This window comes from Nematolebias whitei, chromosome 7 (genome assembly GCF_014905685.2).
Source record: "Nematolebias whitei isolate Nwh7 chromosome 7, NemWhi1, whole genome shotgun sequence".
In the NCBI taxonomy this organism is placed as follows: Eukaryota; Metazoa; Chordata; class Actinopteri; order Cyprinodontiformes; family Rivulidae; genus Nematolebias; species Nematolebias whitei.
This window is the reverse complement of record NC_056504.1, coordinates 39,800,201-39,822,357: the sequence shown is the minus strand read 5'-3', so window position 1 is coordinate 39,822,357 and position 22,157 is coordinate 39,800,201. Positions and strand designations below refer to the sequence as shown.

The 22,157-nt window shown below is 40.4% G+C and overlaps 2 protein-coding genes across 2 annotated transcripts in view; one reads left to right on the top strand and one right to left on the bottom strand.

The window, feature by feature from the left end:
• The window catches only part of dstyk (dual serine/threonine and tyrosine protein kinase), a 33,669-nt gene extending 16,677 nt beyond the window's left edge, over positions 1–16,992 (top strand). The window contains exons 5-14 of the mRNA XM_037678868.1: positions 5,147–5,385; positions 5,712–5,795; positions 5,884–6,060; positions 11,747–11,876; positions 12,298–12,454; positions 12,764–12,896; positions 13,000–13,113; positions 14,113–14,227; positions 14,351–14,485; positions 16,389–16,992. Coding sequence (XP_037534796.1) covers positions 5,147–5,385; positions 5,712–5,795; positions 5,884–6,060; positions 11,747–11,876; positions 12,298–12,454; positions 12,764–12,896; positions 13,000–13,113; positions 14,113–14,227; positions 14,351–14,485; positions 16,389–16,570 — 1,466 coding nt within the window. The 3' untranslated portion in view covers positions 16,571–16,992. The remainder of the gene's footprint in view (positions 1–5,146; positions 5,386–5,711; positions 5,796–5,883; positions 6,061–11,746; positions 11,877–12,297; positions 12,455–12,763; positions 12,897–12,999; positions 13,114–14,112; positions 14,228–14,350; positions 14,486–16,388) is intronic.
• Positions 16,993–19,502: 2,510 nt separating this feature from the next.
• celsr2 (cadherin, EGF LAG seven-pass G-type receptor 2) overlaps positions 19,503–22,157 on the bottom strand; it is a 91,892-nt gene continuing 89,237 nt past the window's right edge. Inside the window, exons 33-34 of the mRNA XM_037679860.1 lie at positions 21,916–22,138; positions 19,503–19,581 (exon numbers count right to left, since the gene is read on the bottom strand). Coding sequence (XP_037535788.1) covers positions 19,575–19,581; positions 21,916–22,138 — 230 coding nt within the window. The 3' untranslated portion in view covers positions 19,503–19,574. The remainder of the gene's footprint in view (positions 19,582–21,915; positions 22,139–22,157) is intronic.

The following is a 22,157-nucleotide window of genomic DNA, read 5'->3' as shown; positions in this document are numbered from 1 at the left end:
AAAGGGTAGAGTTTAAGTATCTTTGGGTCTTGTTCACGAATGAGGGAAAAATGGAGCATGAGATCGATGGGTGCGGCGTCTGCAGTGAAGCGGGCGCTGTACTGGACTGTCGTGGTGAAGAGAGAGCTGAGTCAAAAGGCGAAGCTCTCAATTTACCGGTCAATCTACGTTCCTACCCTCATCTATGGTCACGAGCGTTGGGTTGTGACCGAAAGAACGAGATAGAAGTGGCCGAAATGAGTTTTCTCCGCAGGGTGTCTGGGCTCTCCCTTAGAGACAGGGTGAGAAGCTCGATCATCCGGGAGGGACTCAGAGTAGAGCTGCTGCTTCTCCACGTCGAGAGGAGCCAGTTGAGGTGGCTCTGGCATCTGGTTAGGATGCCTCCTGGACGCCTTCCTGGTGAGGTGTTCTGGACACGTCCCACCGGGAGGAGACCCAGAGGAAGACCCAGGACACGCTGGAGGGACTGTGTTTCTCGGCTGGCCTGGGAACGCCTCGGGATTCCCCTGGAGGAGCTGGACCATGTGGCTGGGGAGAGGGAAGTCTGGGCCTCCCTATTTAAGCTGCCCCGCGACCCGACCCCGGATAAGCGGAAGAAAATGGATCTAGGCTCGTACCCATTTGCTTAGTTAAACCCAGGTGGCAACTTTTTTTTTGGCCAGGCAGTGTAATACGGTGTATTAAACAGCAGCCTGAACATGAGTCTGCTGTGAGAAGTTGGTTATGATTATAGCAGCTTAAAGGCAAGAAATCAGCAGCATGGGTGATCAGCAGCACAGATAAAGTGTCAAATTCAAGTAAAAAAGTAAATGACTCTTCTGGAAACATTTGTTTTAGATGCACACTCACCGCTGGAATTTAAATGGGTTCATATAATTAAATGGTGATTAGTAGTTTATCTGAGTGATTTTGTATGTGCTGTCTGAGCGATATGAAAAGTTGACTCATTGATTTCTGAGACATATATTCAGTTTTTATCTCCACATAAACCATTTTTAGCACTTTTTTAATCATTCAATTGAAAAATAAAAACCATGTTTTAAAAATGAGATCTTTTTTAAATTCTTCAGATCTCAAAGAAAGTTTGTGTTAGTATACCTTTTGTTATGAGCTTACATTCCTGTAGACTCTGTAGGTTTTTGATCTAGATTTGGTCAATTTGATCATATTTTGATGAGTCTGAGTCTGTCTGGGACAGTTCAGTGGCTCATTTGGTAGAGCTGTTGCCTGTCAGCGAGAAGGTTGCCGGTTCAAATCCCAGCTCGGGCCCTTTCTGTTCGGGTTTATATGTTCTCTGTGCCTGCATGGGTTTTCTCTGTGTACGCTGGTTTCCTCCCACAGACCAAAAACATGCACGTTAGGCTGTTTGCTAACTCTAAATTTTTCCTAAGTGAGAGGGAGGAAAGGAAGGAAGGAAGGATGGAAGGATGGAAGGATGGAAGGAAGGAAGGAAGGATGGATGGATGGATAGATAACTTGTTCTTTCCTATTACATATTGTATTTAAGTTTTTGTTTCTTTTTGGAAGCATGGATTTGTTGTTTAAAGACTTTGATAATCAGTGATTTCACAGTTATTCAGCAGTTGCTCATGTGTCTAGTTTACTTTTAAAGATAAATGGTCTAATAAGAAAAACGTTTCTCGTTAATATACCTTCATATAGGAGCATAACTAACTCTAACACTCTGATGCTGTTTATTTATTTGTCTGTTGAGTTTATTTGGGATTTTGCCTGTTTGATTCTGACCAGAGATTTCCAGTTTCCAGCCCGAGTTGAAGCCATTTCAGACACTTAATACTTTGTTTTGATCTGTGGGGGGCAGAGCTTTCTGGATTTTGCAACAAGTTCACAAAGTTTAGCTCCGTCTGACTGAACTGTTGAGTTAAGTAGCTGAGGGGGTAAAAAAAAAACCCTCTTTTATCGACTGCTGCTGTCAGTACTCCTGTTTATGTTCAAGAAGCAGGTTATCTGGAGTGACTCTCTGAAACGTGAAAACACGGTTTAAGGGTTGAGCTTTGGTTTGTTTTACCGTCATCAGTATATAAAACCAGACAAATGCAGTTTTTCACTGATACTGATTGATTACATCATTAGATCAGCTTAAATGACCTCATCTAGCCACTAAACAAAGAAGGCAAAGCAAGTTTGTTCAGAAAATCTGAAGTTTGAATTTTTTTTTTCAACTTTTTTAATTGGTGCATGCACCATGCATGTCAGGCGGTCATGTGTCTGCGTTTGTTTCTGTCTTTTAGTAATACGCCTCGAACAGCTGAATGGATTTTACTGAAACTCTCAAAGTACCGTAATCTTTAGGTGTACCTCTGCACCTAATTTATCTTTAGGGGTCAGCATGATTTAAGATGGCCACCACAGCTAATCAACCTTACCAAACACAAAAATGTATCTAACTTCCTCATTTTCACAGATTTTGAGCTAAACTTTTGTCCAGCAAGGCAGCGGGCAATATGCATTTTTTCTAGGACGCCTACTTTTTGAATTTACTTCCTGGATTTAAAGGCCAAACATGGTGTCAACTTTTTCAATAAAACCTTTTTGTTTGCTGATCCAGAACTCATTCACTCCTTAAAGTAATAAACTATTATTAATTCAAACACAGTCTGACACGTTAATCTGGCATATGTTAAAATCAAAACCTGCCCTTGAGCCCACTGAGCCTGTTTAATTGGACATAAAATGTGCTGAGTCATGGCAAAGTCAAGTTGAAACCCAACTTCTGGAATATAAATATTATCGTCTTGGTTTCCTGTGATGTTTAGGTTTTCTGTAAGGCTGTTTTACAGTTGGAGCTGCAGATGCGTTAATTGTTAACAATAATTTAAAACAAACTGTCTTTAACAAAACACTGCTTTCCTTGATGGTGATATACAGTTGTCCCTTGATTCTTTGTGGTACATCTTTCATGGAATCACAGTTTTGTGGGTTTTCAATGTTAAGATTGCACACAACACACGATTGGTGATGGGGAAAGACAGACCCCAGCCCCTACTTTCTCTTTCTGAGGCTGCCTTTCTCTTTCTGAGGCTGTCTGTCATGGCACAGACAGACTCGGAAAGAGAAAGGAGGGGTGGGGTCTGTCTTTCCTCATTGCTAATTGTGTATTGTGATAAAAAAAAAGTGATTAAAAAAAAAAACTGACTTTGCGCGTCTCACTCAAGCCGCCCCCTGGCCCCGACAACCCCCCCCCCCCCCCCAGCCCCTGCCTTTCTCTTTTTTCTGAGACTGTTTGTCCCAGTCAGCAGAGCAGACACACACAACAGGCGGGCACACAGCAGACAGCTTCGGATTGGGGGGGGGGGGGGGGGGGGTGTCTGTTATGATGGAGCTTTAAGGCTACACTAAGAAAAATAAAAAATAAAAACCATAAAATTACGAGAGTAAAGTCCTAATATTACAAGAATAAAGTCAAATGAAGTCTTAATATTACGAGAATAAAGTCGTACGAGACTTTTTTCTTTTTTGCAGCTCTCGTTTATTAATTTATTTTTTCCACGAGTCAGATCCACGACGTGACCTGCAAATCAATCCAGTAGGCGTGTCAGCAAATGACTAACCCGAAGCTAAAAAAGCTGGCTTTAAAAATCTGTTGGGCTCCTGGCAAGGACTAATGCAGACATGTTCCTGTTTTTAGTTTTCTACATTCGCCTTATAATCTAGCTGTTTTTTGTTACTTTTTTTGCCATCCTATTTGTAAAAAAATAAAATAAAATCTGTATGGCTTTTTATATTTGTCTATTGTTGTCGCTGTTGTCCATTGTTGTCATCTTTCTTTGTTGAAATCAGGTATCTGTTGTAAATGAGTCCTCGAGGCTCAATGGGATTTACCTGTCTAAATAAAGGTTGAATAAATGAGTCGTAATATTATCCAAACTCGGACGCGATAAAGCAGGTTTACTGCATTTTAACTGTGGTAAAATAAAGAATGTTGAGCATCTTGTTAAGTGTTGGTTTTACAAATAAGGAGATGGTTAATCTGTTAACACATCAGCATCAGATTATTATCAGTATCAGGACTTTGAACCTGCTTACAGTAAGGTGGTACGCTCTGATGGGCTGCAGCAGCTCTCTGCAGGTAACGAGCTTTGGATTGGTCACTTGCTGACACGCCTACAGGATTGATTGACAAGTAGCATCGTGGATCCGACTCGTGGGGAAAAAAAACGAGAGATGCAAAAAAAAAGTCTCGTACGTCTTTATTCTCATAATATTGTGGCTTAAAAAAATTTTTCTTAGCGTGGCAATATCATTTTTTATTTTTTGTGTGTCCCTAAAGCTCCGTTCATAGTCTTATACCTGAGTGAGCCACACAAGCAGCATGGATTGTTTATTTAAAATATTCAAGCTCAAACCGAACCTTTAGTCCCCGTTTGTTTAGATAGTTTTGAACATTTTAAAGAACATTGCAAGAGTGTGGAAATGGTTTATAAATGCTTGAAATATATATGAGTACTAAAATAAATATAATGCCCCTACTTTGTGGATTTTCACCTATCGCAGGGGTGTCTGGAGCGTAACCCCCGCGATAAGTGAGGGACTGCTGTAACTCAAAATGACCAAGTTTGTGATGTTCATCTACAACCGATCAACTTTTGAGTCAGGCAAATTCAAGACGGCCACCACAGCGAATCGACCTTAACTAACACAACAATATGGGAGTAGCTGGGAGTCATCCTCATCTCAAACTGAGCTCTAACAGATCCCACAGAACCAAATCAGCCATAACTCCATCCTCCTTAAGATGATCTTAGTTTAACACTCTGGCAAAAAGGCGGCAACATTTCTTTTTTTTTTTTTTAAGGAATGGAGGTCACTAAACCCAAGATTGTTTCATGTGTTCAGTGATGTGTGAGCACAGAGGGGAAAAAAAAGCTTAAATAAACTTTTGTTTGTGTCATCAGCAAGACAATAAAATTGCTTATAAAACCATCAAACTTACTTATTACTTATTTTGTCATCATAACCGCATAAATCACTTCATTGTACACGGATTCACTCTCTTAAGGAAACGGAGCATCAAAACATTTTGTTCAACATCCAATGAATGGCTCATGGCATCTGTAACACTTCTCTGTGCTAACTGGTTCCACATGTCGCACATTATCTCACATAATTTTCTCTTCATCTGCAGACATCATCGTAACGACTAACGGAGAGCCCGTTACGTCAAAGGAAATCAAATCCTGCATCCACTCCATCCAGGAGCTGATAGTGGTGCGTTTGAATCAGGCGGTGGCGAATAAGCTGATCAGCTCCGTGGACTATCTGAGGGAGAGTTTTGTGGGGACTCTGGAGCGTTGCCTCAGCAGTCTGGAGAAGTCCAACATCGACTCCTCTGTCCACAACATCACTTCTGATCATCTAAAACAGGTGACGGGGAGTGTGTGGAGAAGAAGCAATGATTTCATGTAGCTCTCAAGAAGTGAGAAAGCCCTTAAATAAGTTTCGGTCATATTTTAGGGTCTGGGGTGCCTTTAGGAACGTCAGTCCAGACATAACCAGCAATTGTTTGTTCCGTCTTTAAAAAAGAAAACAAAACGATCAGACTGGCTAAAAGCACTATCATAAAAAAATAATTGAATAAAGACAATTTTAGGCAAACCATTAAACTCTCATTAGTTGTGTCAAAGGCCTGTGGATAACTGGATATCTTTGATGTTTGGACTCTTCAGCTCATCTTTTCTTGTTTGTCACAGTTATTAAATGCTGCCTATCATGTGGAGGTCACCTTTCATTCAGGATCCTCCGTCACGAGATTCGTGTGGGAACAAATCAAACAGGTCAGGTTTCAGGACGGAAACCGCGAAAACATGAAGCGATCGATGAACTCTGAGGGAGCTGTAATGCGTTTCTCTGTTTCCCTTACAGATAATCCACAGGATAACGTTTGTAAACCCTCCGGCCATCACTCCCGAGTGGAAGCGAAAAGTCGCCCAGGATGCAATAGAAAGTCTGAGCGCTGCCAAACTGGCTCGAAGCATCTGCTCCCAGTTCAGAACCCGACTGAACGGCTCCCACGAGGCCTTCGCTGCATCTTTACGCCAGGTTACTTTTAAATTATTCTCTTTCTTTTAGTCTCAATTCAATTCAATTCAAAGTTTATTTATATAGCACATTTAAAAACAACCACAGCTGACCAAAGTGCGTCACAAGAATTGCAACATTGTAGATACAAATACGATAAAAATAAATAAAATTGCGTTAAATAAAAATAAAAGTATGATAAAATTTGCAGTAAAATACCAATAGAATAATAGTACTAATAAAAATTTAAACTAAGACAAATTATTTCATGCAATTTCCCAAAAACTTGAATCAATCAGGTACTAGTTTCCTACTGAGTTGTTTTTTTAGACACTGCCATCATCTAAACCTCATTACATATTTACATATAAAATGTTACATATTTGTATGAACACTTATGAAGGATTCACACTATTGTGATCCATTTTTCTTTTGTACGTTTTTCGTACTCTTTCTCGTTCCACTATTTTTGTGCTATTTCAACAATTCATATATCAAAACATTCAACTCGTTCAGGAGAAAGGTGCTATGACTTTTGGTATTGGTGCAACTTTAGCTTTTTGAAATATTTAGCCTTTTCTGTCACTTTTTTCTCAGAGAAAATGAGTTTAGCTCGTTTTACATCGTTCAAGTCTTTAGATCTGTTTACAACCTTTTACTGCTCCTTTCACATTTTGTTCCGGTTCAGCTTCTTTCAGCTCCCTTGTGCAATTTTAAACTTTTTTTCAGCTACTTTCAGCTGTATTGTACTTCTTTCAGGTTCTTTCTACTAACTACATTTTTGTGCTTCTTCTAATTTCTTTCTGATAATTTCAGTTTATTCTCCTTTCAGCTTATTTCTGCAAGTTTCTGCTATTTCAGCTACTATTTAGCTGTTTTATGATAATTTTAGCTTTTTCAGCTAAGTCCACATTTTTTACACTCATTTCCACTTTTTTCAACCTAATTCAGCAAAAATGTGCTCTCTCCACTTCTGGTAGTTTAAGCTGCTTTCTGCTTTTTAGCTACTTTTCAACAGGTTTTTTTTTTTTTTTGCTAATTTAAGCTTTTTTCAGATATCCACTTATTTTAGCTTTTTTTTAGTTTCAACTTTTTCTGCTCTTTCAGCTACTATTTAATTAATTAATTAATTATTTAACTGTTGATGTTAATTTTAGCTTTTTCATCTAATTCCACTTTTTCGTTTTTTTAATTTTTTGTAGCTCATTTCAGTTCTTTCTGCTTCTTTCTGGTAGTTTAAGCTTCTTTTTGTCTTTTCAGCTACTTTTAGCTAATTTTTAGCTCATTTCCTAATTTTTGTGCTAATTTCTGCTTATTTAAACCTAATACAGCAAACATGTTCTTTCTGCTTTCTTCTGCTAATTTAGACTTTTGTTTCCATTTCAGCTACATTTCAAAATGTTTTTTTTTAGCTGACTTCAGCTGTTTTTCAGCAAGTTATTCAGCAATAAACATTCACACTGCATTTTAGCAGGAAATGCAATTTCTCTAGTTACATATAAAATGTTTTATATTTTTTATTAGGTTTATTCTAACAATCAAGTTCCAACGACTTTACTTCCAGTGGGTTTACTAGTTTTGTTTAGTATATTTGTCTAAATCTAAAATTTGATTTAACCAAAACATACTGTAAATAAGAAAAGGCTATTAAAAACTTCAAGTGGTTTTGTGCGTTCCTGCAGTCAACAGATTTAATGACGACGCATCAGGATTAGGTATGAATGGAGCATCCATTGATGCGAGCAAATCAAGACCTGAGTTCAGTCAGTTTAAACACACCCCACTCGTTGCAGACTTACTCATAAACTGTAGGAGTCGCCACTGAGAAAACTAAAAGTACATCATTTATATGTGTACGTAGAACAAGATCATACTCCGTTTGGCTACCATGAGTTTTATATCTGTGCTCCAGATGTGCTGCCCTCTCTGCAGTTCTCCCTCTGAACAAAAGGTGTCACTACTGAGGAAAATAAGATTACAAAACATGAAGTGGATTCTTCAAACATAAACCATAGCCACATGTTAAAAAAGAGACGCCAGGAGCCTCAAGTTGAAGCCACAAAGCACAGGCGCCCCCTAGTGGCCAGCTGCATCTTTAAGCCCCGCCCCTCCTTTTAAACGAATGGGGCGTTTTCCAAACTAAAAAGTAAAAAATACACTTCAGATATTTACATTGTTTGTTGTTGATTCTTGTATTTCTTACCTTCCGTATGTTGAAATATTAATTTTTACATACATTAAGTCTAGTTTGATTATTTTATGCTCTAAAAACAGTGTCATAGTACACTTGTTACACTGATTCACAGCCTGTTGGTGAGCTTGTGGGACTTTTGTATCGAGAGTACCGTCCCACGTCTGTCATACGCAGTCTTTAGTTCTGAAATTATAACTTTGCAAAAACAGATGACATTTAGGCTTCAGATTTGGACAACTTAGGTTAAAGGATGGCTCATCCATCTTTATTTACATCGGTGGCAAAATCTTAATGACGCAGTTTAAACTTTTCTGTTTTTTTTTTTTCTCTTTCTTTTCAGTTTAATATTTCCAATATTTGTTTTTTGTTCTGTCGTACAGAAGCGGATCGAAACTCTTCTCTTTCTCACTTCCTGTTGTTTGAGCACCACTTGTGGTGGGAGTGTTAAAATACAACATTCTTGCATTGATTTTGGTGCACGCTGCTGCCTGCGAGTTTACATTCAAAAATAAACTCTGAGTTTGTTTTCCGTCAGCTTTGATGTTACATTTTGTGTTAGCTGGACTTTGTTGCGTTGAATGAACAAACCTTCAGTTTGACTCATTTCCTGTTGTAATGGAATGTGCTGCCACTGACCGGTTGCAGAAACTGGGAGCCGGGTATCGCCTGAAATTGGAGGACGTTGAGTCTTGTGCAAATTTATAAAAATGATTGGTTGATTATTTTTACTTTAATTTCCACAACTCAAGAGAATCTGCACCAGTTTTGAATTGTCGACAGGTAACCTGAAGGTTTTTGACTCTTTTTGCATCAGTGGCTGCTGGGAACATCTGGGTCTAAAATCTGCACAGCTCAGAGCTCAGGAAATGAACTCTTCTCCTCTCACTGTTTTGCTTTTGAAGCCCAGACACGCAGCAGAACTGCCGCCTTATTCCAACAAAAGCCTGATCAACTGGTTCCAGTCAGATTGTTTTAATGATAACGATCACATGACGGAGGGGACTGCACTGCTGCCTTCAGCTTCACTAACGCTTTATTCAAGATGTCATAACACAAATACAGCACTGACCTGTGACAGTCGTATGGACAAAGCAACATTTGATGGTAAAGTTCTCTGTGGATATAAATAAACTGAATCCATTTAGGTTTTAATTAGTGCCTCGGTGCAAAAAGAGTGAAGAAAATCAACAACTGGAGGATTTCACAGTCCTGTCGGAGCTATCAGAGTAGCAAACAGAGCTTATATGAATCTGTATTGGAGATAAAAACACTTTTATTTCTTATCTCTGTGTGGTATTATAAAGAAAACGTTGTGCCACAGAAAAATTCAAAGCATGCTGTGAATGCAAAGAGTCCAAACATACGATTGTTTACAGATTTCAAAAGCTCGTATCAGAAAGCTGTCGGTGTGAAACCCGTTCAGATCTGGGTCAGATTTCCAGATACTGAAGAGGATCTTTGTTTTACACAAACGATATTTAAAGAGTTTAGTTTTAGTCCAGACTCATTCCAGTTCATTTCATGACTCATCCAGCCTCCAGATCTGCTGTTTGACTTCATGTTTTCACATAAATCGATTCATTTTTTACGTTTGTTTGGACACAGCTCAAAGAAACTGATTATTTTTACAGTTTTCATGTTTCAGTTTATGGCTCTTAAACCCCTTTGTGTTGTTGATCATGCGGCTGCTTTTATTTTTCAACCAGGTCATCTTTTATTCCCACGTGAAACTCATTAAATGAAAACAGAAGTCCAGCCTGAAAAGCAGATCATGTTGAACTGTGGAAATTTGCTTCTTGATTTAAATAGTTTTAGTTGCTTTTATTTTTATTTTTCTCGTAAAATCCAAAGCACATTATCCCAGACGGATGTGATTTATGACATGTTTTTCTACTCAGTTTCAGACTAAAAACCTCAAACGTCAGCAGAGTCAATATTTACACACAGCCGGAGGGCGTCTGTTTCCTGTAGCGCTCTGGTTTAAAAAATGAAACGGGTCGAGGTTGATCAGAACCTTGGCACCGATCAGTTTGATAAATGATGACACCACGATGGAGGCCAAACCTGCAGACCCTGAGAACGACTTTACTAAATCTTTTACGCACAAAGATAAAAATAAGTCATGAGTACAAGCTGCTGATTGAAAGAGCTCAGTTACAATAATTTAAACTGTCTAAATGTGTCGTTTAGGTACTGAGTTTAGTGTAACTGTAACTTAAAATTGAAATATGAAAGACACAATTTTAAAACATGCAACTACCGTATTTTTCGACCTATAAGTCGCGGGTTTTTTTTGCAACATATTTATGGATTTTTCCATATTTATAAACCAAGTTTTGGCTGCAATATGACCGCTTTCATTCATTCTGACTGAAAATATTGAACACTAGCATTTTCAGCCACTAGATGGTACTCGAGTAGTAAGGCATGCCGTTGTATCATGTAATAGGTAAAAGTGGCTATTAATGACACAGTCGGCTTGCTATACAATGCCACCTTTGTCCAGTTCGCGTGGCGCAACCGTCAAATCAGCTTCATTTTGCCGGAGCGGCGCAGCGAAAAGCAGCTGATTTGACCACTGAAGTGCATTTATTAAGGAAAAGTTCAACTGAGACGCACCTTTGCTATAATGTCGAGCAAACAAATAATTGTTTTATGTGTTTATCTTGTTACATTTCGAAGAAATGCGCAATGTTCCTCCTTCCTTATTTTGTCCCTGTCTGCGCGCTCCCAGAGCATTGAGGCAGCGAATACTTTTGAAATATTTATAATAATTAATAATAATAATAATAATAATAATTTGACCATTAAATTCCTTTTATTAAAAGTTCAACTGAAACACACATGTACTATATAAAGTCACGCAAACAAACAATTGTTTTTAGGTGGTTATCTCGTTAAATTTCGAAGAAATGCACAGCGAGTCCTCCCATGCACACTCCCGCGGCCACGAATCGGCTTTTGAAATACTTCTGATTTGACCGTTAAAGTGCATTTATTAAGCAGAAGTTAGACTTGTTAAAGTCCTCCCGTGCACGCTCCCGCGGCTGTCATTTGGCAGACGATCGATTTTTGGCACAACACCGGCCCACATTTCCTGGTTGTCAGCGATGACGCGTAACAAATGCGACGCGTCATCGGTGACTCATAATAGATGTTACATATACAGCGAAGCGACATTTATGGATTTTTCCACTTTATTAGGCATATTTGGACTGATGCGACTTATAGGGCGGAGCGACATGTACGGCGGAAAATACGGTAATATGGACTTGAAATTGTATTTTATTTTTTATAAAATGAACTGAGCTGTGCAAACATTAAACACGAAAATGCCAACTAATTGTGAAGAGAAAACGTCTATTTTTCACTTAAAAAAAAAAAAACCCAGAAAACACGACTTGTTAGGAAAAAGTAGAGAAGTGAGTAATTTTACAAAATTAAACTTTTCCAGAGACTGTTACTTTGAGTGCTCGTAATGCTAAGCATGAGCTGTACGGTTGTGTTTTGCAGCTGGAAGAGGGCCACACGGGGCGTCTGGAGCGGACCGAGGACCTGTGGCTGCGCGTCAGGAAGGACCACGCCCCTCGGCTGGCCCGACTCTCGTTGGAGAGCCGCTCCCTGAGGGACGTGCTGCTGTACGGTGAGTCATCACCAAATCCTCTCACCGACGGCTGGAGCTGAACCCAACGAGAGCCGTGAACTATTATAAAGGCTCTGAAATGCTGCAAAGTCCTGCTGTTTACTCCAAATGTTAAACTGGGTTAAATGAAGTTTTTTGCTGCTCTGAAAAGAGTGAACTTTGTGTGTTAGGTGCAGGAGCCAGACATGATAGTTCAGTTCAGTTTACAGCTTCAGGCGTCGTGCAGTTAAAAGTTAGATTCAGGATATTTTGCAAAGCAACCTTTATCTTCTGCATGTCCGCCTGTCGCTCACCTGTAAACTGTTTTTGGTGAAGAACATCCAGATTTCAAAGGCACAAATATGAAGTCAACGTCTAGATCTGTCTGGTCATCAAACCTCTGAACAGTTTTTCATGTTTTGTGAAACTTGTTTCCTCCTAGGCAAGCCGAAGCTCGGGCCGGAGTTGGGTCGGGGTCAGTACGGAGTTGTGTACCTGTGTGACAGCTGGGGGGGGCATTACCCCTGTGCCCTGAAGTCCGTGGTCCCGCCTGATGATAAACACTGGAACGACTTGGCTTTAGAGTTTCACTACACGAGGTGAGTCAGCACGCTGATGGCTCCCTGACACGCAGCAGGAGAAACATGACGGGGCAGTTTTAGAAGCAGCTGCAGAGGATTGTTCTGTTGTAGGAGCTCCACCCGCACCGAAGTGAAAATACCTGTGATTGTTGACGCTCCAGACCTTTCTGTGTTGTTTTAATTTGTGGGAAGTGGCTCGTTAATGCTGCCATGAACGTTTGGTGCTTTCTAAAACTGCACCGAGGCAGAATCGCTGAAAACAAAGAGATTCACTTCAGATTAACGGTTTGTTTGTGATGAACTCGACATTCCCTCCCCCCGTGTCAGGTCTCTGCCCAAACACGAGCGGCTCGTCAACCTGCACGGTTCTGTGATCGATTACACCTACGGAGGCGGCTCCAGCATCGCCGTGCTGCTCATCATGGAGCGGCTGCATCGAGACCTCTACACGGGGCTGAAGGTGGCTGCAGTCACAAAACGACACACCTCGTTCTGCAACATGAAAACAAACCAGGCGGTTCCTCAGGTTTGTCCTCATTGTTTTTGTTTCGTGTGTCTGCCAGGCCGGTTTATCGCTGAGGGAGAGGCTTCAGATCGCTCTGGACGTGGTGGAGGGGATTCGCTTCCTGCACAGCCAAGGTCTCGTGCACCGAGACATAAAACTGAAAAATGTTCTGGTACGTTCAGACCAACTGCCCGTTAAACTACTTATTTAAACACGTGAAGGTGTGACCTAAAATAAAATGGCAGCTCAAACCTGCTTTCTTCCTCCTGACCATCAGCGGGCGATGTTTGTCTTTTCATCAAACTTCAAGGTTCAAAGTTCTTTATTGTCATTTGCATCACACGTGGTACATGAGGTGGAATGAAACTGTGTACTCAAGGTCCCAGTTGCACCAAAAAATAGCATACATATAAAGTATAGAAAAAGAAACAGTATATGAGGATCTAAGATATGTACTAAACAATAATAATATAATATAATACGGTGTATTCAACCGCAGCCTGAACATGATTGTTGTGAGCAGATGGGTATGAATATAGCAGCGTCGGGATAAGAAATCAGCAGCATGGATAATCAGCAGCACATATAAAGTCACATATCGCTAATTAAAGTGGCATTACAGTGATTATCCTGGTTATAGATTCATGAGTTTTAACAGCTTCAGGGTAGAAGCTGTTCCTCAGTCTAGTGGTTCTGCACTTAATGCTCCTCAACCTCCTTCCTGATGGGAGCGGGGCAAAAAGTGTGTGTGCTGGGTGAGTGGGGTCCTTCATGATGCAGGTGGCCGTCTTCCTGCATCTGGAGGTGTAGATGTCTGTGATGGTGGGGAGGCTGACTCCAACAGTCTTCTGTGCAGCCTTCACCACTCTCTGCAAAGCTTTTCTTATTTATGTCTGATTTCTTTTCCTAAATTATTCATCATAGGACTCTTCCTCTGTAAACATCTGATTCGTCTGTCCTGTTTAACGTCGGCATTTAATTATTTTTTTCACTGATGCGCACACACGTATATTATTGAGCATTTATTTGAAGTGTGATTCTTTTTGTGTTCATCCTGAATTGTCAGATTTCTTAGAAATACTTTTACATTTGTACCAAGAAGACGTATTTATGATCACTAATATAAAAGCTGAAGCAACTTTCTCATGTTTATTTTTCTTTTATCTTTAAGTTGGACAAACAGAACCGTGCAAAGATCACTGACCTTGGCTTCTGTAAACCAGAGGCCATGATGTCCGGCAGCATCGTAGGAACGCCGATCCACATGGCTCCAGAACTGTTTACAGGTTCGATCTCTGAGATGTTTAACTGCTCTCAAGTTTTTATAAAAAGCAGCGAAAACGTAACAATTAGTTTTTAGGGGGAGAAGTTCAACGTAACGAACTTTAATGTGACGTTTCTTCTGACAGGAAAATACGATAACTCCGTTGATGTTTACGCCTTTGGGATCCTGTTCTGGTACCTCTGCACCGGTTCAGTCAAACTCCCGGAAGCTTTTGAGAAATGCTCCAGCAAGGACCAGCTCTGGAACAACGTTAAAAAAGGTAAAGGTTGCCCTCAGAAACAAGACGATGACGGACTCTGATTATCAAGTGTTCATGGATCGAGGCTGACAGTAAACGTTTGCTTCCTCTCGGGTCACTGAGACACAGGAAGTCTTCATTTTTATGACTAAAGTAAAACGGGAGCTGTAAGGCAACAGTTTCACTAGAACGATTCTGCCTTCAAGAAGACACAAAGTAGTTAATTCAAAGCCTTGTTTAATGCAAGATTTTCAAATGTTCTGCACTCAGCTGAAGTTTAGGTAAATTTCAGACTCTGACTTTCCCACATGAAGTGAAGAAATCCTGACTTCCTGGTTTTAATGAAGCTCATAACTTTGTTGCATATTGTACCGTACACTGCCACCTGCTGGCAGCTGAGTGGCGGAAGGTCTTGTTGGCTTAACTTTGACAAAAAAGATGCTTGTTCAGTCACCTGTTCAATGCAGTTTCTGCTCTTTATTTATATTTTTTAGAGGATTTCCCAGGTTAGATGACATCTAAATATCTAGTTTATTTTTAGCTTATAAACATCCATTCATCCATCCATCTTTACCCGCTTCTTCCTTTTTGGGTTGTGGGGAGTTATAAACAGGTGATGGAAATCCTTCCCAGTGTTTTTTTCTTTTTTTCTGAAGCAACATTTAAAAAGAGACGCAGCTGGAGGCGTAACGATTAGGCCTGTCACAATAAATCAATTAATCACATGATATGGAAATTATCTACCTCATTTTCATTTATTGGCTGTATCGTTTCTTCGTGTCTGTTTCTTTCTACTGAAGACACTGGATGATGAAAGGCTCAACTCTGGTGCTCTTCACTGACCCCTCCCTTTCTCTTTTCTCTTTAAAAACAGTTTTAATCGTCCAAAATCACGTTTTTGGATCGTTAAAAGCAGCTAAGCTGAGAAGCTAATCTAAGCTAACAGGCCCCTGACCTGGTGAGAAAAAAACAGTTTTGTCAAAGCTCCAAAATTCACAGTTGAAACCCGTGCCTTTGTGTAAAAAGTAGTTTTTCTCTACAAAAAGAAGATGAGAACTTGTTTACTGATTTTTTAAAATTAAAATCTTTGTATGAAATTCTATGCTAAAGAGCTCAAACCACACCGAGCGTCCGCCACTTTGAGAACCCAAAAACAGGAACGAGAGACGGCCCGTGTCACGTCAAGGGGCCTCCCTCCCATTTTTCTTAGAGACACTGCTCGCTCCCTCACTATCCATCCTTTGGTTCAAACAATCTTATACTGCCATCCATTGGTCAAAAAAAGGTATTGCACACAAAAATTAACCAATATTTCTCCTTAAATTTGACAATAATTACTAATTATTGTCCAATTTCAAACAATATTATCGCAATAATTTCTCAGACAATTAATCGCCCAGCAAAATTTGTTATTGTGACAGGCCTAATAATGATGTCAACACTTTTGTTTGGAGGTTTGGCCTGAAAAAGTTTAAATAATTCTGAATGAGGTTTGAATTTGATGTTTGCTCCAAGAGTTCCTGAGCAAGACAAAGGTGGCTCGGTTTGGCAAGCCAAGTGTCTCATTAATAGCCACTTTTACCTATTAATGGGACACTTGGCTTGCCATATTAGTCGGGGCCCTCTAGTGGCTGAAAATGGTAATGATCAATCCAACCGTCAAGATGTCAATGGTAGTGTTCAATGTTTTCCATGTCAGAATGAATGAAATTGTCAGATCTCAGCCAAAAATTGGGCTATAAATATGGGAAAAAAACATAAATATGTTGCTTCACTGTATAAATCACAGGCATGCTAATTTATGCAAAAAACCTGCACCTTATACAGCGAAAAATACGGTAAATGTTAGTTTTTAACCATTCCTCTGTTTAGTCTCTGTTCCCGTCCATGGTCAGGGACTCAGTTTTGTCCGTCGCCCTTTCAGGTTGCAGACCCGAGCGGCAGCCTGCTTTCGACGAGGAGTGCTGGCAGCTGATGGAGGCCTGCTGGAACGGCGACCCCTCCCTCAGACCGCTGCTCGGCATCGTGCAGCCCATCCTGCAAAGCATCATGGAGCGTCTGTGCGGCTCGGAGCAGAAGAGCAGCAGCCTTGAGGACTCGAGCTGAAAACACTCCAGACGAACTCACAGATGGAAGAGGACGATTCTTTTCTTAGATTTACAAAGAGCAGAGCGGACCGACAGAGCAGAGCGGACCGACAGAGCAGAGCGGACCGACAGAGCGGCGCTGTTGGAGTCGCTTTAATTTATGAGGAGCTGAAAGACACCAGGCGTGTGCAGAGGTGTGTGTTTTATTGTTTGTGCTTTGTGTATTTGTATACAAACTCCACACTAGGCTTCTCTGGTAGCTGCAGTGCTAATCGCTCCTTCGTCGTAGAATTGTTACTAAATGCAAATTGTTTTAAAGAGTAGCGCATTCTCAGTATTATAAAAAAAATTATAAATATATCAGATTAATTTTAGATTGTATTTAAACTGAACGTGTCTGTGTGTATTCAAAACATCTTTTTTAATAAAATGATCTGTTACAACAAAACGATTGTCGTAAACATGATTAAAATCACCAGATTATTAGTTTATCTCTGAGGACTGTCTGGTGTTTGGCTGACCTTTGACCTCCAAAGCCTCTGCTTGCCAGCAGCACGTCGTCAGTTGTGACGAGTTTAACCCAGTTCATTATTTATTTACTTAACATAAAAGGATAGATGGGATTTGTTTTTTTTATCTAAACTGCAGAGTTTTATGAATAAAATAAAAAAAGCTTTATTGATACAAGTTTTGGAAACAGACATTTGAAATAAACCCGGTTTATTTTGTAATTACATCTGCAACCGTACGGTTGTGTCGTTTGAGGTTTCACTCAGGTTTTCTACAATCAAAGTTTACATTTTATCTTTTTATAATTTCATTGTTAATATTTATAAGCTCGTTTCAAGAAACTTTGGTTTTATTAACAAGATGGATACAATTTAAAGTTTGAGTGACTGGGAGGAAAGTGGGCAGGCAGGTAATGAGATTTCATTTTTTTAATCTCCAAATATTTTTGTTTTAATGTGACATTCTGATTCATTATTCATGACACTGGTTCTAGAATTGCGCCGCTCAAGGTGGCTGCATGCTGCTTTCTGAGATTTTGCTTTTGAAAACTTTACTCTTTTTCTCTGGATGCAAGTCACTTTTTTGGATGATTATTTTCTCTGGTATCAGATGCTGCAACTGGAAGGATTTTTTACTGAAACCTTTTTACTTTTGGACATTTGTTATGATGAATAAATATCAACAAGGTGGTTTTTACAACCAGGAGCTGCTGACTAACATCTCAAAAGCTCAAATAATACCTCAACTACAGCACCAAATCCCAAATGAGTTGAAAAGGAGGCGCCGTGGATGCATTCCCGTCTACCAGGCCTAGTACCTGACCACCAAGCTCTTGGGAGATGGCGGGAAACGCTGCTCATGACAGCGAGAGGACCAAAATCATCCCACGGCACCTGCAGTTTCGACCGCGATGATGAGGAGCTCGGCAGGCTGCTGGGAAAAAGTAAAACTAAACATTAAATGGGGTGAATACTTTTTATCGGCATGGTTTGACATTATCAGGTACAAAAGCAAAAAGTCCAAAGAAAAAAACTTCAAAAGTCTGTGAAGAAGTACTGACAAAGACCACGTTAAAGGAGTGCTTCTCAACTGGTGGTTCATGGGCCTTTACCTGGGCCAAAGAATAAATAAATAAAATCTACACTCCGATTGTGAGATTTATGGTTGTAGCTTGAGTGAGTGACTGAATAATTTTAATAAGCTGCGAGCTGCTCGAGTCGTTTTGTAACTACGTCTCAGGAGTTGGACTTTATTTCACGTTAGTGTGAAATCATTAAAAATAAAAAGGCTGAAGTTGAATTGAGCATAAACCTGATCATTTGTTGGTCTGTTTGTTTTTTTATCGTTAAACTTGTGATAATCTTCTCTGCTCTCTCGGCTTCAAACCTCTTCAAAAAGTGTTCCTGGATTTTGTTCCCGACTCGAAGCTGCACCAGTTCAGAACCACTGCTTCAAAAAACCGCAAATATAAAGAAATAAAAAGTGGCTATAGTTTGAAAAGAGGACAGTAATTTAAATAAAACGTCTTAAACTGGATTTGGTAGAAAAACAGTTTTAATTGGTAAAAACAGGAGCGGTGGAGTCAAATCGTTTGGACATCAGTGACTTATTATGGGATGTATTTACACAGTAAACCACTTGTTTTTTTTAATGTCATTATTAAATGTACATCAGTCGTAGGCAACATTAAAGAAAAGTTCATTTCCAGGCCACTCTGTACAGTAAAAAATGATTACAGCTCAAATAAAATTACAGCTCAAATCTGCACCGATTTGCTTCTTTTTACAAAAGATCTGCTTCTAATCTATAAAATTCAGCCGTTTAGTCTCTGAACTCAAGTGCTTTTCCTCTCAGATGTGATGATGAACAATGTAATGATACAAAAAGTCCTTTTAGTCCTCTAAAAGCAGATTTGACCCTCTGAAGGCTTCGCAGCTTGGATCAGCTGGACGCCGGCGGACAGTGACGAGACGTAGCTTATATGGAGCGTCCCTTAACAGGCGGAGCCGTCCTCCAGTTTTCAAGTTCAGTTCAGACGAGTCCCGGCGTCTAGACACGACCCGAGCCCGAGCGCCGCCAGCATCTTTGACGTCGCAGACTCCTGACGTCGGTGATCTGAGGCCGACCCCCTCGAGCCGACAGCAACCCGAGAAATGTCACAAAACTCACAAATATAAACAACTTCTTTAAAAAAAAAAAAGGAAATTTCCCTGATGTTTGAAATGAGCCACCTAAAAACATGACGTCTTTACGCTCCCACGGTTCGCAACAAACATAAATCCTGAAAAATAAAAACAAATCTGGGCAGTAGATTAAAAAAAAGTGCATTTCTTCAAGTATGTAAACAAAACAATTTAAAGGGAGACTTGTTCTGTGTGACTCCTGAAGCTTGGCACACACACACACATTCTCACACACACACTCCTTCCGAGGATGATGAACTTCTTCTTTCCTCTTGATGACAGAACGTCAGGCGCTCCTTGCTGTCGTCAAGTGTTGCGGGGGTGGGGGCTCTATGACCTGCAAAGACACACCCCTCCGTCAGCGAGGTCACATGGAGGTGCTGCAGTGGCTGCTGGGAAACAAAGGGTGATGCAAAGAGGAGGAGGAGGAGAGGAGATGAAGGCAGCCCAACACAAGGTGAATGGAAACAAATAGGTGATGAAGACCGAGAGGGGTTTAAGGTGGGAGTGGGGGAGATGGATGCCGAAACCAGTCTGAAGATGGTGATCCTGATCCAGGACCAGAGCTTCATGGGATTCATGGCAAAAAGTGTTGATTAGTTTCTAAAACGTATTTTCTTACAGTGACCTCGTGTTTTATATTGGTCAGAAACAGACGCGTGTCGGGAGGCTGAGCTGTGTCTTTTTTAAGAAGTCGACTTTTGATCTAGAGTTCGTTTTTGACAACAACGTCAGTAAAAACATGAATACAGGTTCATGTAAGGCGACTGCTGCCAACTGAATGTAGCTGCAGATGTTGAGGTCCAGATGGTTCCACATTAAACGTGATCTCAGTGATCCTGTCCAACTGACTGGAAATAAAAACAAACGTATAAAAACTTTAAACTCAAATTTTAGCTCAGTTTTTGTGTCACTGACTGAGTTGTCATTTTTATAAAGGCGGTCGCCATCTTGAACCAGTTTGACTCAACAAGTTGTAGATGTAAGTCTAAATGTTACTTTCTGGGAACTTATAAATTCAACCAGTGGTTCAACCAGGGATATTTTGCTAACAGTACAGACAATCTTTGAAAAGTAGTGGGTGATGTTTAACTCGGCTGTGAATTAGAGGATTGTGTTTAGCTTGACGAAACAAACCGAACTCAATTTGTTAGAAAAGTTAGGAGGAAAAAAAAATACTACACCTCGGATTCAGGAGTTCACAAAAGTTCTGCTCTCCAGAGCCTGGATTTTAGTCCACATTACCTGACCTTTAATCTCAAACACCTGCATTTTATACACTTTGAATGATAAAGTGGGTGAAAGTTTGTCACCAGTATTTTATTTATCGACATATTTTGTTAAACTTTTAAAGACCAGATGATGGTATAAAGGTAATATTCATCAAAAGTTTTTCGTGGGTGTGGAGTTGTTCTAATGAGTCTGAGGTTTTAATATTGGATTAAAATGATGAACTGTAGACTGACGTTGTGACACATATTAAACCGTCTGAACCCAAACAGATGTTCTGGCTGTAAACAGGAGCATCTGTACGCAGCCTGAACGTGCTTCCTTTAGAGATGCTCCGATCAATCAGCCACGGATCATGACTGGCCAATACTGATCAATGCCTTTCAGTGCCGATCACAAAACACTTTGCAGCCTGCAGAGGTCCGGTGGTATATATGGTATATATTTAATCAATGTTTTGAGATTTATTTGACTTTCTGCCCTGTATAGCCTGTTGAGAGCCTTAATGTTTTCAGTCTGTTAAAGATTCTGTTACTGACAGCAGGTAAATGTTTTTCAGTTGTCCTTTTGACTGAATAGTTGCTGTATTGTGCCTGCAAGTTTTTATTTTAATCTTTTTTTGTCTTGGAAAAAGTAAATAAAACACGTTTTTGTTGGGGTGCACCAATTGCAGTTTTCTGGCCGATCACCGATCTCTAAAAAGTCTGACCTGCCGATTCTGCTTTTGGCTGATATCGATTTTGTTTTATAGCCAACACTGTCTGGTGTTATAAGGTCACAATGCACCTTCAATTTTCCAATCTTATTTTATTAAAAAAACATACCTTTGAACAATATCCTAGAAACAATACAAACTTGTTTTAACTGGCCATGAGGTAGTGCTCTGAAATATAAATGAAGTTTAGACATTTGTTGTTAAAACTACAAAAAAAACCAAAAAACGGTAAAATCGGTTTCTAAGTATCGGCCGATCTCCCAAAATTAAGCAAATCAGGGCCGCTGGCCAATTTATTGATTTACCCCTAGTTTTTGTCCAAATTAAGGTGATTTTATGTTTCCTATTTCCCAGATCATGTAGCAAGTAGCACTCATCTTAACTAAATCAAAAGATTTACAGCCAATCCATGTGATCGGTATCGTGATCGGCACCATGTGTGATCAGATTTGTGATCGGCAGGAAAAAAACCTGATCGGAGCATCTCTAGTTTCCTCGTTAGTTTCTGAACTCCGAGCGGAACAAACGAGGCTGATGTTTGTAGAGGTTCAGCTCTCGACACTTCGGGGGCCGTCTTCACCTCATGTTGGAATGAGACGTGGGATTGAAACATCACTGAAGATGATGACACACACCAACACTAAAACAGCGGGTGGGGGGAGGATGACAGACACAAACCCCTCTCCTTCGTCCTCACAGGGTCTGGATCTGACAGCTGATACTCACTCGGACCCTGACGAGTCGCCGTCCACCGCCCCCGCCTTGACGCTCAGGGCCACGCCGTTCAGCCGGTCGGGCAGGTCGGGTTTAGCCGGGCCGGCTCGGTCCTGGCAGGAGGAGGATCCCTGCTGAGGCGCCGAGCCCGGACAGTTTTCACTGAGTTCATTGTGGACGCGGTGGAGACTGTTCCTCTCCACGATGGGAGACAGCTGCTTCCTCTTCAGGATCCCTGGACAGGATCAAAAACA